Source organism: Cuculus canorus, chromosome 4 (assembly GCF_017976375.1).
Source record: "Cuculus canorus isolate bCucCan1 chromosome 4, bCucCan1.pri, whole genome shotgun sequence".
Taxonomy (NCBI): Eukaryota; Metazoa; Chordata; class Aves; order Cuculiformes; family Cuculidae; genus Cuculus; species Cuculus canorus.
Window position 1 is genome coordinate 48,615,030 of NC_071404.1, and position 14,638 is coordinate 48,629,667.

General features: G+C 43.5%; 1 protein-coding gene across 6 annotated transcripts in view; it reads right to left on the minus strand.

Moving 5' to 3' along the window:
* Nucleotides 1-739: 739 nt before the first annotated feature.
* The window catches only part of GPRIN3 (GPRIN family member 3), a 95,966-nt gene continuing 82,067 nt past the window's right edge, over nt 740-14,638 (minus strand). For 4 of the 6 annotated variants that reach the window (XM_054065913.1, XM_054065912.1, XM_054065915.1 and 1 more), the window contains one exon: nt 740-9,741. In XM_054065913.1, the coding sequence (XP_053921888.1) occupies nt 7,247-9,628 (2,382 nt within the window). In that variant the 5' untranslated portion in view covers nt 9,629-9,741 and the 3' untranslated portion in view covers nt 740-7,246. The remainder of the gene's footprint in view (nt 9,742-14,638) is intronic. The other 2 variants (XM_054065914.1, XM_054065911.1) reach the window with 1 other exon arrangement.

A 14,638-nucleotide genomic window follows, 5' to 3' on the forward strand; every position in this document is an offset into this window, starting at 1 on the left:
GCAGCTGAGACACTGTGCAAACACATTACCTCAGGGGCTGTTCTGCTTCTCTCCATTCACCATAAGAAAGAGTATGGCATGTTGGGGTCCTCATGCCCTGTAGTAGCAGACAGGCACATGGAAATACCGTACCTGTAGTGCCCCTAGGTCAAAATACTTTACTGCCATTATCTGTTATCTTATGCTCTTTCGTAATATAACACAAAAGTTTATTTCTTTTTAGGAATGAAAATGGTTCAGGTTATTATGATCCTGATGCTCTTGGCTTTGTGCACGGTGTGCAGGTGTGCTGGTGATGCCAATTTGCTACAGCAGTGACACCGCAGGGTTAAAACACTGCCCTTTCCATCTCAGAGTCGGACATGGCTCCTGGGGAGCTGAGCTGGATGAATAATGTGCTGCTGTGTGGCAACAGGCTGCTGAAAGGCTGAGTGAATTCATGCGAAAGGGTAGATGAGCGGCTGCCATGGAAAAGCCTGTGCTCATAAACAGCTGTGGCACTTACACAGAAGGGAGCAGATGGGTCTTTTCTCCAGTAAGGACAGTGTGTGGTGGCTTCCACTGCACTGAGCTTTGCAAGGTGCCAGGTCTCAGGCCTGAATTTTGAAAGACCTTTGTAGCTGCTCTGTCTCACAGACATCCACTGATTTAGCCAGAATGGCTTCATTTAAAAGTAACTTATTTTCCCATGTCAGCCTACAAACAGAGACCCAGAATAATTAAGACAATGTTCATTTTATTGTACTCAGCATGGAAACCAGGAGATGTAAAACAGCAAAACGTTAAATTCCTAAGGGACTCGATTGGGTGGGTAACATTGCTTTTTTATCACCGTAAGACTTCTTCACATGCAAACTTCTGTTGGTACATCTCAAATGATTGTCACAGTTCACTTGGAATCCTAATACTAACTTTACTTCATACAGTACATCAAATTCAGTCAGTGTGACTATAAAAATAATAAAGCCACAATAATATTAGTTGTCGTTAGAAGCCCACAATTTGATTTTCTTCTGCTGTTGACCAATTCACAGCCATCATTTTTTTGGTGCTTACAACAGCCAGGAATTCAAAGTTCACCTACTCTCTTTCTCTTTAACTCTGGGTAGAAACTCCCAATGCTTTTCAGTGTGCAACTGAGACCTTGACTTCAGACTTCAGACATGCTTTTGTTTACCATAAATGTATGGATCTTTCTCTTCCATTTTACCAAAATTCCTTGAAGCAGTTTCTAAACCTGCATTTGATATATTTGAAGCTATTGATTATGAACTGGGCTAAGGAAAGTGCTGTCAGGAGGGCTCTCCAGCAGAAGGGTCACCTGTTGTTGTAGAGCTGCTGAGAAGCACCTGTGAGGCTCATGTGCTGCAATAGACAACTGCTGGAGGCTTTGCTGGCAGAACTGTCATTTATTTCTACTTCAGAGAATGTCAGTCTAATCAGAAAGCTAACAAAAAATTAAGGTCTAGTATTTCAAACAGGACTCAGTTGACGTTATTTTGCTCCTAACAAGCTCAGATGCCTGCTATGGCTCATAGTCTTTGTGCAGAAACCAATTTGATCATAGAATTGTGAATTTCTACAAAACTCAGGAGCCACTGTGCGCCTCTGTACACCCCAGCCACTGCTCTTTCTCTTGACAGTCTAGACATGGAGGTTGGCCAGCTGGTGGTTTGGTTTTTTAGTTTTTTTTTTTTAGATAGAGCTGTGGGAATTCTTTTAGAGACCAAATAAGGAGAAAATCCTCACAGTGATCTAATCTTGCCTCAAAGTTGTGGAAAATGCTAAGCTTCCAGCATTCAATCATAAGGGCAAAGGGAAAAAAATCATCTTAGAATATGAGTAATGCAGAAGACCTGCACAACGTACTGCTCTTTTCAACATGGACACTCACACATAAGCTTACCTACAACAAATGTTTTCCTAGAGGAAAAGATATTTCCTCTCTGTGTGATTTGACTCAGCAATAACATATTTTTCTTCTTTAAAGAAGCCTGAATGGTGAAAGATGTGTTCCACATTGCAAAATCTTCCTCGCCAAGATTTCATGCAAAATCCACATTATAAATACTGGGAACGAAGAGCTGCTCAAAAAAGCACAAAGCAGAAAAAACACTACATCTCAGAGTTTTATTTAGTAAAATGGATGATATTAATTTCAGTTTGGCTCGATCTAGCTGTCATACCTCATTCTTTCTTTTAAACACCTACACTGACTTACAGCGGATAATTAAGGCCCATAAGAGAATGTTGCAGCCATTCAATGTGCAGGATCTGACCTTCAGGCCCATGGAGCACCACAGCACCTGGTGACTCCAGAGAAATTTGGTAGCGGGCAGCGTTTGAATAAGGATCTATGTGCGTACCTTTGGGATGAGTACTGACCACTCCTACAGGCATCACAGAGTCCCCAAAAAATAAATCGGCAGAGGTTGAGACATTAGAAAAACTTGGGGAGGGGGAAACAGAGGGGAACATTTCCTTCAGACCATAGTCCCTAACTTTCTAAACCCATGGAGCTTGATGATCAATTATCTCTCATTCAGAACAGCCATTTCCACAAGCTGGGTGGGAAAGAACTTGCTCTGTCTTGGTAACATTTTGCATTTATTTTTAAAAGGTGTGGAATAGGCACAGAACAAGACAATGCAACTAATAAGCTAATAAAATTCGTAATTTCTTACAAATCTTGCATAGTGAGCTAAGTAATGAATCTCTGGTATGGTAGATTCCATCAAGTTTCCAAACTGAAAACCAGTGGCAGCCAATTTGAATTTTCCATTAGCATTCACACTGATTTTTCACTTGGATTTCCACTTCTAAATTTAACACTTTGATAATCATGAAATTCAAGATAAAAACCAGTGTTATCTTTAGAGCATATATTCACCTTTTCTGAATCCCTTGAGTATACTTCTCCAAATGGTGCATTTTACAAGTTCTTATGTAGTAGTAGCAGTAAAAAACTAAGGCTGTTTGCCTAGGAGTTTTGTTGAATCGTAGTTGGATTTATCTATACATACTAGTAAAATACAGGTGTTAGTTTTACCTAAAAGCCATGGAGCACCAACAATGTGAAAAGTGAGTGAGCCCAGAATGAACCAATGGGCAGAACTTGAGCAGAACATTGGCTTTAAGAAACATAGGAATGGTAATTCCTTGTGAAGTACCTACATCAACTTTGACTTCTCTCTTGGTCCTTCCCTTCCTATGTTTCTCAGCAATTCCTTCTTGTATATTCAAAAGAAGTTTTTTTTTTTTTCCTCTGAAGTGGAGAAGACATATATTCTCCTCATTGTCCCTCCAGTTATTTCCCCACTCTTTTTTCCCAAATGAAGTCAGCAGGAGTGAGGCAGGGCTTCATCCCTTGTGCCCAAGACAACACAAAGCTGACGGATGCCAACCGAGTGCAAGCAGACAGTGGCAGATATCACTGCCTCACATGAAATCCATGACTATATTGCCAATTACCTGCAATGAGGTCCTCCTTCAACACAGGTTTTGTATTGGCAACAGTGAAACATCCTTAGTTTCACCTTTCCTATCAGAAAGCTCTTGAAGTGAAACTAGAAGTAACTCTTCCATTCTCGTTTGCTGCTTTTATTAATGATTCCGGCCATGTCAGCTTTTCCAGAAGATGCAACCAATAGGGAAGAATTTCCCGACAATTTGCTTGTTTCCCAAAATTTCTCACCTTGCAACAATTTAAGAGTTACTTCAACTGACTAAGCCGCAATAAGCTGCAATATAGGTGGTTTTTTTTTTTTCTTACTTCCCAGTACAAATTTACCTTTGGGAATGACAAAGTACTTCCTGTTTTGATCCCTCTTTTTATTAGCCCAAATAGGTTTCCTTAGCTGTTAACCAGCCAACCAACCAATGCAATGTGATTCTGATTCCCTGGGCAGAGAAAAAGAGCAGAGTAACAGCACATGGATCATCTGCCCCTAGCCTCTGCTATGCTGCTACTCCAAGCACATTCATTTTTGATGTTGATGTCTTTCTTGGATGCTACAAGACCACCCACACATGTAATACTTGCTGTTTGCTACCCAAAACATGGTTCTGTTTTGCTGCTGGTGAAAGATGCCTATGAGGATTCACATTGTCATTATACACAAGAAAATGCATAAATTAGCAGTGTCAAACTACCAGGTTGCCTACAGTCTGCCCTAGCAAGGCAAAGTGAAAACCTAAAGTGTTTTCCATGAGGTGTGCTGGTGATTATGGACTTGTCGTTCCGTGTTCGTTTTTGGCACATTATTGCTTGGCTTTCAATGCATGCCTGCAGGACTTCTGTGCCCACCAGGCAGTGTCACCAATGTTTTGCAGTTGGTCTTTGCACACTTATTTTCCCAGAATACAAAAGCACAGTGCTCTGCCAACCACCACAGTTTTTCCATGTATGCCCCCGCATTTGTTCAGATGCATTCTCTCTATAATACGCCCGTCAAGTGTTTCGTAGCATGTATATTGATGAATTTTTCCTGGAAGGAAGGTCATTCGGGGTGGGGAGGGAGGTGTGGCTGGTGAAGACTCACAGCTGGAAGCAGTTCCAGAGAACCAGAAGAGATCTCCCATTTCTCACGAAGAGTTAATTCCAGTGCTGGCCCAACACCCTGCTCATTCATTGCCAAGCCCAGTTTAGTCTCAATAAAGCAACTCATATCCATATGCTAGAAATACTTTGGAGAGCTTAAGCTAAAGGATAGAGTTCATGGAAATTGGTGAATGCGCAATAGCCATTTATTCTCTTCTAGAAAAAGAAAGATGACAATCCATTTATATATTCAGACTAAGCATATTTGTAAAGGGACAGTTCAGAGCAAGCTGGCTCACAGCGCTACAGTGAGGGGCACAGTGGAGAGAGGGATGCGAGCTGAGCCAAGGGACACTGTTCAACAGGAAGACAGACTGAGCAGCAGCTATCAAAGGAGAGGCAGGAGGGAGGCAAAAACAGCAGTGCAAAGCCTTGGACCTGAACAAGACACAGCAAACACCATGGACAACTTGGGGAACCTCTTCAGGGCTGACATGGACACAATGTGGGAAGAGACACCGAACTCATCAACTAACCTGACCTAATGAGACTGCCAATATCAATCCCACACAAAATTTCACATGAAACTCACATCTTGGACACTGCTAGAAGGGGGATGGGAAAAGCAATACTAACAGAAAAAAAGGTAGGAGACCTTCCTCCTGGTAGGCAGAGGTGGGAAGCCATTTTCTAAAGTGATATTTCAGGATTTGCAATTCAGCGTCAAGTGGGAAACGACTTGAAATAATATACAGAAGTGGAACAAGGTGTTCCATAAAGCCCCCAAATATATACCAGAGGAAAACTAGAGTCAATTCAGTACTATGCCTAGGGACAACACTTTTCATTGAACTGGGTTAAAATATTGTATCTTACAGTATTTTACCTCGCTGCTGGGGAAAAATTGTCCCAAACCAGCTGTTTTGAAGGCTTGGCAGTTGATACACTCAAAAAGTCTGGGTTCCTATACAAAAGGGGACCACCTCAGGTCTGCTTCACAGAAAAAAGAAAAAAATTAATACTCATTTACACTGTGCAAATCTTTAAGATTTACAGAGTAAATTGTAAGACTAAGATCTACAGAGTAAGTCACGTGTGTCACCCTACAGACAGAAATAAATTATCATCGTGATGCATGAAAAATCTTTAATGGAATAAAAATAACCCTATTTAACTCTAGTACTCTGCAGGATTACAGTATCCAAATCCTCAGTGCTTTCCAGGATTGAAAACTAAATTTTCTACAAACTGCAGGATTTCCCCAGCCTCCCATCAGGAACTCTAGAGGACAGAATAGAAAGTTAGTGGGAAACACATTTCCCAGATTGAAAAATATTATTAAGGGACGAAATATGACCAACATACATTTGAGACATTATTGTATATCACACTTCTGGAGAAACAGTCACTAAGCTACCTTTTATTAGCAGTTTCTACAACTTTTCTAATGTTAGAAATACAGCAAAGATTGTCTCAAGATTTCAGTACTTCTGTGAAGTAAATGTTTCAAGTTAACAATATAATGGTTTATAATACATAGAGGATTAGGTAAAACAAAAAATGCACAGGCTAAATAAATGGTACTCGGTTTATGAAAGGCAGCAAGAAAAGCACCAAAATACTGCAAAAAAAGTAGAGTTTGCTAAGGACTTAAAAGGGAAAAAAAATGAATTTAACACACAAGACTTGCAGGGTCATGGACCCAGATGCACATGACAGCCTACTCCTATGGTAACATGTTACTGTGCATCTCTGGAGAATGAGAAAAGATCCAGATCACTTTAAGAAGTGATTTAGAAGAGAGGTGCTCAGTGCCACGGGAGGCTGGGAGCAGGGCTGCCCATCCTGGCTGAGGAGCCAAAACAGCTTGCCACTTTTGAAATATTTGGCTGGAGCGCCACAGCGCAAGCGAGGGCAACGTCCTGTTGGATGCAGGTACATCTACCGACGTGCTCTCTTGTGCCTTGCCCGCTTATACCTTAAGCATGGCTGATGCAGAGGAGAAGAAGCCTGCAGAAGATATCCTTCTTTCACCTCCCCTTCTAGCCATCAAAATCCCTTGGACTTAACGTCTCTCAAAGAAATAATAAGCCTTGATCCTCAGTCTTTGCCTGGTTCTCCGTTTCAATGGGAGGGGAAGACCTAGCTCTCTGGGGCTCACATGAGAACAGCACCCGCAGTATCAACGGAAGTGAGACAAGTCAGTGATCAACGTCCATAGCTTTTTTCATGGATTTGCCTCGGTGTGGGTAACTTACACACCAGGAAAGTTGTCTTGCGTTAAATCGTTACAGGTGCTGAACCTTGGATTCACCTCACTCAGCTTCCCCTGGCCCACCCCATCTTATTAGACCTTGTGATGCACACAAATAATTTCCCATAATAATTCTGACAATCTCTCAACTTTTTGTTTTATCAGAAGGTGCTGCTCTCCCTGCAGCAAGGTGGCAATTTAAGTTTGTGCTTTTGCTAAATGCCTAGCATTTCATCTGACAGTAGTAGGGATGGGGACATAATGTGGAAATGCACTAGCTGTGGTACCAATAATGGCGTGATGGAGCACTTGGCTTCTCAGAAAACAAAGGGAAATAATCTTCCACTGTTGCTGCATCACAATCCCAATAACACAACTAAACAGCAGGACTCAAGACTTGAGGGGAGGGAGTCTCTCTACAACCACAGACATCTACACCCCTGCAAAACACATCAGTCTAACACAGAAGAAGGAGCGGGTCGGACACAGCAATTAGGACGCCTAAAATTCTGCAGCATGGACTGGAACACGTTGTGCTGCCTCCCTTTCAGTTTTTTATTGGAGGATGTATCTGAGGAAATGGATTTCCGGGTCTGACTGTTCTGGGCCCGGATCAGTTTCTCATGTTCCCGTATTTGTCTCTGTAAGTGGTTCTGGATGGCAATTCCCAGCGATTCTGGATCGAGAGAAGCACCGTAAACCTCCCACGTCATGCCCTGCTCATCCCAAACAACATCCCTGACGTGCTTGGACTGCTTCACCTGCACTTTCGCCTCCATGGCTGGGGTGGGCTGCTTTTTGTTTTCCCTCAGGTTTGGCAAGGTCTGAGCTGAAGAAGGAAGAGCTGCTGCGTGAATGTCGCTTCTGGACTTCTTAGCTTGGAGGCCTTGTTGCTGAGGAGCCGCTGACGCCTCCACGGGAGGGGTGAGGTGTGCAGAACTTGCACTCAACTCAGGTGTCAGTCCTGCCTGCTGGCTCTGGCCACTGGCTGGCTGAGCCTGGTCAGCAGCTCCCTGGCCTCTGCTCTCCCCCTTTCCACCTGCACCTTCCGAGCACACCTTTACGTGAACCGTGGCAGATTGGCTGCTAACATTCATCTCTCCTTTAAGATCAAGCACCGAGTTTCCTTCCTTTGGTTTTACCACAGACTGGTTAGGAATGTTCTCCCCTTGGCTTGAGCCCTTACTTCGCACAGACTTTTGCTCAGAGCTGCCCAGGACCTCTTTCTGCTTGACTTCATTGTCTCTTCTACAGAGTAAAGGTAACTGGCTGCTTCCTGCATCATGGACAAGATCTCGCATGTTGTTCTCGGTTCCTTGGACAGTGGCTGCAGAAGTGGTGCATGGTTCACCAGCACCAGACCCAGATTGTGCTGGAATGTGATTACTGGAGTCAACTGCAAGCTGCTCAACAGGGATGGGCTTTGGTGGAACTGGAGCATCCATCGGCAGGCAAGCAGCATCCTTGCCCTCATGGGCTGCACTGGTCATTTCAGCATTACCCACAGATATCCCTTGGGAGGTACTGGCTGCAGGGAAGAAGGGGAGAGCAGATTTTGCATTATCTGCCAATGCTGGAGGCACCATGTCAGATGGGACCCCAGGCAGTCTGACAGGCTGGGTTTGGGCTGAAGCAGTCACAGCCATAACAACAGTCGATTTTGATGCGATACCAGGAGAACACAGGGACTTCTGTTGTGAGGATAAGCTGTCAGTAAATGCAGACTGGGTCAACCCCATACCTCCTTGGTAAATTATGTGCAGTTCTTCCTTCTCCTCTGGAGGTGGATTCCCTTTTAAGAAGGCAGCAAGGATGCTGGGACTGGTGGAGGCTGATTTGCTCTCCACGCTAGCCACGGCCTGAACCCCAGCATCTCGCCATGTCCTGATTACTGCTTCCTGAGTTAGAGAGCTGCTCTCAGACTGAACTGTCATTGTACCCGTTTCTCTGAATTTAGAGAGCTGTGTGGGGCCTGGACTTCCCAGCACGGCATCCGTGTTGTGAATGGGATGTGGACTCTCATGGCTAGACTGTACTGGTGCCTCGCTGCTCTGCACTGCTTCAGTTTTATCTGTGGAATGCAACTGTATGGTGTCTGCAGCCCCACTTTTTGCCTCCAAACTGGGCTGTGGGTCTCTGCCCAGGTCAGCTTCAGTTTGCCTCACTGGTGAGACCAACTGACATGCAGTAGAACCAGTTTTATCGGCTCCTCTGTCTTTTTCCCCTCTTTGCAGATTTGCCTGAGAAGTACAATAGGACTCATTACTCCTAACAGGGTCACCTGGGGAAGAATCATTTAACACCTCAAGTGCTGGTGGATCATGAGTCCCCCGAGATTTCAGGGTAGATTCATCCATTTGTGTCAGGGAGCTCGTTTTCGTCTGGTTGTCCTGCACAAACTGGTGGGAGCTCTGGGGGGCTGGCATCATCTCTGGCTCCTGCCTCGCCAAAGGGGCTCCTGCTGCAGTAAGGGCTGGTGCTGCCAGTCCCTGGCTGCCCACTGTCAGGGAGCAACCGGTGAGCTCTACGGCTGCAGGACACCCTTCTGCGGTTTTGCTGGTGAGCCCAGGAGGGAAGGCTTCCTGCTGGCTAGCATCATTCTTGCAGCATTGCTCGCACCCCTGTGCACCGGCAGCCGCTGTGCATTTCAGGTCAAACAAGCAAACTCCAGCGGAGCCAGACGGCATGCGCGGGAAGCCATTGCTGGCCCTCTCTCCACTAGATAGTTGTGGCTGGTGCTTAGCAGACTGCAGGTCTCCCAGGTGGTCCTCCTCTACAGAAGCTGTGACCAGGGCAAGCTTGGCAGATCTCAGAGGATCTGGAACAGTCCCCATGGACTGTCTCTGAAATGTGGTTTGCTTTCACCTTCTTCTCAAGAGTTTTCTCATCCGGTGGCAGGTACAAAACGGCAGGCTGTCAGCGACAGGTTTCTTGTAAGGCTAATCTGCTAATGAAAGAAACATAAGTGTTAGCAGGAGTAAGATTTAAGACGAAAAAGTGCCCAGAACAAATTGATTTTACAGCTCGGAGAGAAACACTTGCAGGCAAGGGGGAAAGTGAAGCACCTGATTCTGCCTAAAAGTTACATAAAAGACACATTCTTCAAGGATCTCCCAATTCCAAGGTCTGGATGGAGAAGACAACACTGGGGACAAAGCAACAACAGCTGTTCTGTTGTTGATACGTTAATGAAAACACAATGACATGCCAAGAGGGAGGGGAAAAAAAATGAAGTAAAAGAGTAAAAGCAGAAATGAATGGGAAGGGGAGCAGATTTCAGGCAGAAGTTTGAGGTCACAAAATAAACTCACTATGATAAAATCCTCTAGCAAGCAGTTGTGGTTAGAGCTAAATTAGAGCCCGTTTTGTGACCAACTCAGTTGCTCTGAGTAACTTCATTCTCTGAAAGCTAGCTGCGTGGTTCTGAGACAGTGTTGCTTTCTAGAAGTGATAACACAGGGCATAGGTATGCAAAAAAAGGCCACTTGTTCCTAGAGTAACCAAGGCTATCCTCAAGCTGGCCAAATAAAAGTCCCCACTGGCAAGGCGGGGTGGACAGGACAGGTGACCCTAAACTGACCAACAGAGTATTCCATACAAAAAAATATCATAGTATATAATTGAAAGACCACACTGCCTTTTCTGCTGGTGTCCAGGGATGACCTCATCTGTCTGGTGGCTCCTGATACTGGACCTGTGCATTCCTGAATCCAGTTCCTGAGCCCAGCCCCCTCCTAGGCATGGACCCATTCCCTCATGTCTGCTCTACAGCATTTGTGGTGATGTACAGTCACTGAAGGGTGGGGGGCTGCAACTTCATATATTTGTATATTATTTTCTTCTTCTCCTCCTCCTTTTTCTTATATTACTATTATTTCATTAAATCTGTAGGTTTCGTTTCCAACCTGAAAGTCGTTTTCCCCTTATTTCCCTTTCTCCTTTCCCTAGGGGTGGGGAGGAATGGATTTGGGAGTCCAGCTGCAGGGGTTTTAGCTGCCAAAATTAGCCAGGCTGGAGCTAAACCATGACACAAGCCACCTGCGGAAGGAAAGGTGCTATCTTGCCTGTTTGCCTGTGTGAAGAACAGATCTGATTTCCCCCAGGAATCACCCTGCGACCTGAGTGGATCCCACACCTTTGCTGAGCACTAGTTTCCCCTTCTTCTCACAGAGAGCTCTTATGTAACTCCATTATCAACAAGGATATGCTCACAGGAGGCAACAGATGAATTCAGTCTAACATGGATGAAGTGAAACCTCACTCCGACAACAGCCTGCTGGGTGGCACAGATAAACACTAAGAGAAGGTACTGCACTGTACAGCATCAGGGCTGTGTGTATACTTCCTGCTTTCAAATTTAGGCCCTCTGAAATAAATACAAGGAAGCCAGCTCAATTAATAAATGGAGGCGCATGTGACATAGAAATCAATTTATGAGCCGCTGGCATGAAATTGGAAGGGGGCATTGCAGCCCCGCAGAACAGGAGGGGCCCCTGCCATACCCACGGAAACACTGGGGAGTGATTTTAAGCAGGTGTGGCCAAGTTATCCAGGTTGTAATCTGGTCAGGACTGCTGAAAAACCATTGCTTCAAATAGGAGGTGATCTCCAAATGGCTGGGCTTCAAAAGAACTTATCACTGCCCAACTCGGGTCCTGCTAGAGGTCAAGGGCTGGATCTCTGTCAGTAGCAGCAGAGTAGTGGTGACCAATGATGAAATTCCACTCCAGTCTTCCTTTAAACTGCAGGCTACCTATGCTTGTTTAAAAGGCTTTCTCCAGCTTATGCTGCCAACAAAGCACAGCTATGAGATTTGGGATACACCCTGAAGATTTAGTTTTTTGTTAACTATGAGATGATGAGAGAAATGATGCCGAGAAAATTACTGTACCTCTGTGTGTCCATCTCTCTGCAGGCACACAGTAGGGTCGTCTTTGCTACATTACTTGGGAGATGCTGCTTGTAGGAGCTGTGCAATCGCCCAGCTGTTCCAGACCTTCCCTATCCACAACAACAAAAGCCCTTTCCAGAAAACATACCTGCTCTCCTTCTCCCTCTCAGCCTGAATGGCAGCTGCATAATCTCCTTAGTTTCTGCAAAATTAATCCTAAATTTCAGCACCTTAGGGTACTTAGGAAGAGCAACAGGAGAAAAATGCTTAATGAGGGTAAAATCAAAACAAATACAGCCAGCCTGTTTTTCTAAGGAAATGAAAGTGCTGTGACTTATTACTTATTCATTAAGATTTATGTCTTCCAGACATTAATAATTTATTCTTTTTATTCTGTCTCTTTGGGCTCTGTCCAACTTCTGATATACAGAGTCTGCTGGGTTAAGCCAGCCCTGGGAAACTGGGATCCCGCCCCTTAAGGACCAGAGATCTTCGCTGCAATCTGCAATAGCCATCTGACATGGCGTTCCAGCAAGACTAAGCCTTTTGAGAAGTACTGAGTTTATGCAAACGAGACTGCAAATCTGTGCAAATTTGTGACTGCCTATAAGATACCTCTGCTTCATTTTGCACTCGCTTTAAAGCCAGACAATGTAGTCCTGAAGAAAGGAGAACTATTCCAAACTGAATGTCTAATGTTTGTGAGGAGAGGAGCAGATGGCATTCAGCATGTTTGTCTGGTTTCTAGTACTCTTTCCTTTCCTTTTCCAAATACCAATGCAAAATAAACTAGTATATACAATTGGGCAGGTCACATTTTTTTTTTCTGATCCAGAGTTTATTTAAGAACAACTAACCAAATAACGGAACAAACCCAACCCCCATTTTTAGGATGAGACATCCTGCCTGGCAACCAGTTTCAGAAGAAACAAAGGTGGCAGAGCAAATCTATTTGGCTCTTCACTATACAAGAACTGGGAAATCTCCAACTCGGAGCACTGTCTTTAACTCAGACCCCCTCAACAGGGGAAGGATTCCTAATTTTTCAATTAAGTGAATTAATTCTGAACTGACCTTTTACATGAATTCTGCACACCTGTACTAGCATCACTAGAAGCACACATTTAAACAACTTCTTCATGTGAATTAAAAGTGATGCTGCTCCCAAGCCCTTGATGTATAATGCCTACAGAGGAAATTCTGCCCCAAAAAACCCATGCAGATCTATTCTCTGGTGTAGGAAAATGGAGCATAACCTAGACGTTTCAGTTGAACACAGGGCTTGGGAGGCTAGGTCATTCTACTACCTGGGATGACTCTGGAAATGAGTTAATTTATGAGAATAAGTTTTTTGTAAAGAATTCATTGTCAAAGTCACATGAGCTATTTTCTTGTTAGAATGGCTTAGTGAAGAGTCTAATGACAGGAGCCAAAGGCACTAAATTTTTGACAATGTGATTTTTGACAATGCTGTTTCTTAAGAATTAATAAAAATCAGAATGAAATACAAGTCTTACACAAGAGAAAGGCAAGCAAACCCCACTAATTAAAAAATTGGAAAGGCATTTTTATTTTTGGAGTCTTGTTTATGATTACTGTCTTTTTTTTTAAATGGGATTCCTATTATCTAGGAGTGAAGAACAACACTGGGACCTGTGAGCAACACTATTTAGCTGCTAAGGCAATCAGGATTCAAACCAACAAGCAACACTGACTGCAAGTAAATACCTAGAAGAGACAGAAATACAAAACTCAATAGCAAGCAAAAAAATGTCAAAACAAATCAAGATCACTGACGAATTTTTCAAGTGTTGCATGCCTGACCCAGGGCAATCATCCAAAATTTTATTTTATCAAGAGGTGAAATTACTGTCTCCACAAAGGTCAAAACCAAGTTTTAGTAACAACAGATTTTCTACACCAACGCAATTCTCCTTCACCTTATTCTTCCAGACCAAATTAGTCTGCCTGACTGTGTCAATCTCATCTCAACAGAGAAATTTTTCTGAACCTTTTGCAACAAGAAGTTTCTAACTTTGACAACATAAAGAAAATCCTATTTATTTCAGTAACACCCATCCTCCAATAAAAAAGCACTACAAATTTTCCTTTTACTGTTTATGACAATGTAAAATGATAAGTCTGCACGGTTAATAATAAAACTCAAGAAATTTCCAGGAAATTTCAGCATAAGATTGTGCTTCCCATTCCCTCTTGAAAAAGCTGAAAATACACAAAACCACAAATAGAACTGCCAGCATCTCCACCTAACCTCAATTTTAAAAATAATGAAAAGCTGCTCTCAAACTAATCAAGCACCCCTTCTAGATTCTTATCAACTTTCTGTTTCTTGACACCCCCCTATCACCCATGTCTTTACAAATAGAAGAACTAAATATTTGTTCCTAACAATTCTAATCTCATAAGATCTCTCAGAGCATCATGAAAGTCACCATACAAGCGCGTGGGATAATGACAGATAAATACCTACTGAAGCAGGAATTCAGCCTCCCTTCTCACTTCTTCATCCAAGGAAAAGGCAATGGCTTGCTCTAACTCGTATTAGACCACTGAATATATAGAACACATAACACATTTCTTTAAATTTTAAGCATACACAGGGATTTACATCATTCTAATTCTACACCAACTTTTTCCCCCCCCAGCTCATTAAGTTCTTCTCTGTAAATGCTGCGACTCCCTCTTTGTGAAAAATTTGCTTCATGGGTTATTTTCTCCTCATTATCAATAGGGCAGAAGACTGGCACTACGAATGAAGGACAGCGCAGACTAAGGATATCCATTAAAATATACAAGAGATCGCCTGAAGACTTAAGATACATAACTTCCATCCTTCAGCGCAATTTAAGATGCTGACAGGAGACAGACTCTTACGCTACAATCACAGGGAAGCAAAAGGTGATAGGGGATGCCCACAGATACCTTGCATACA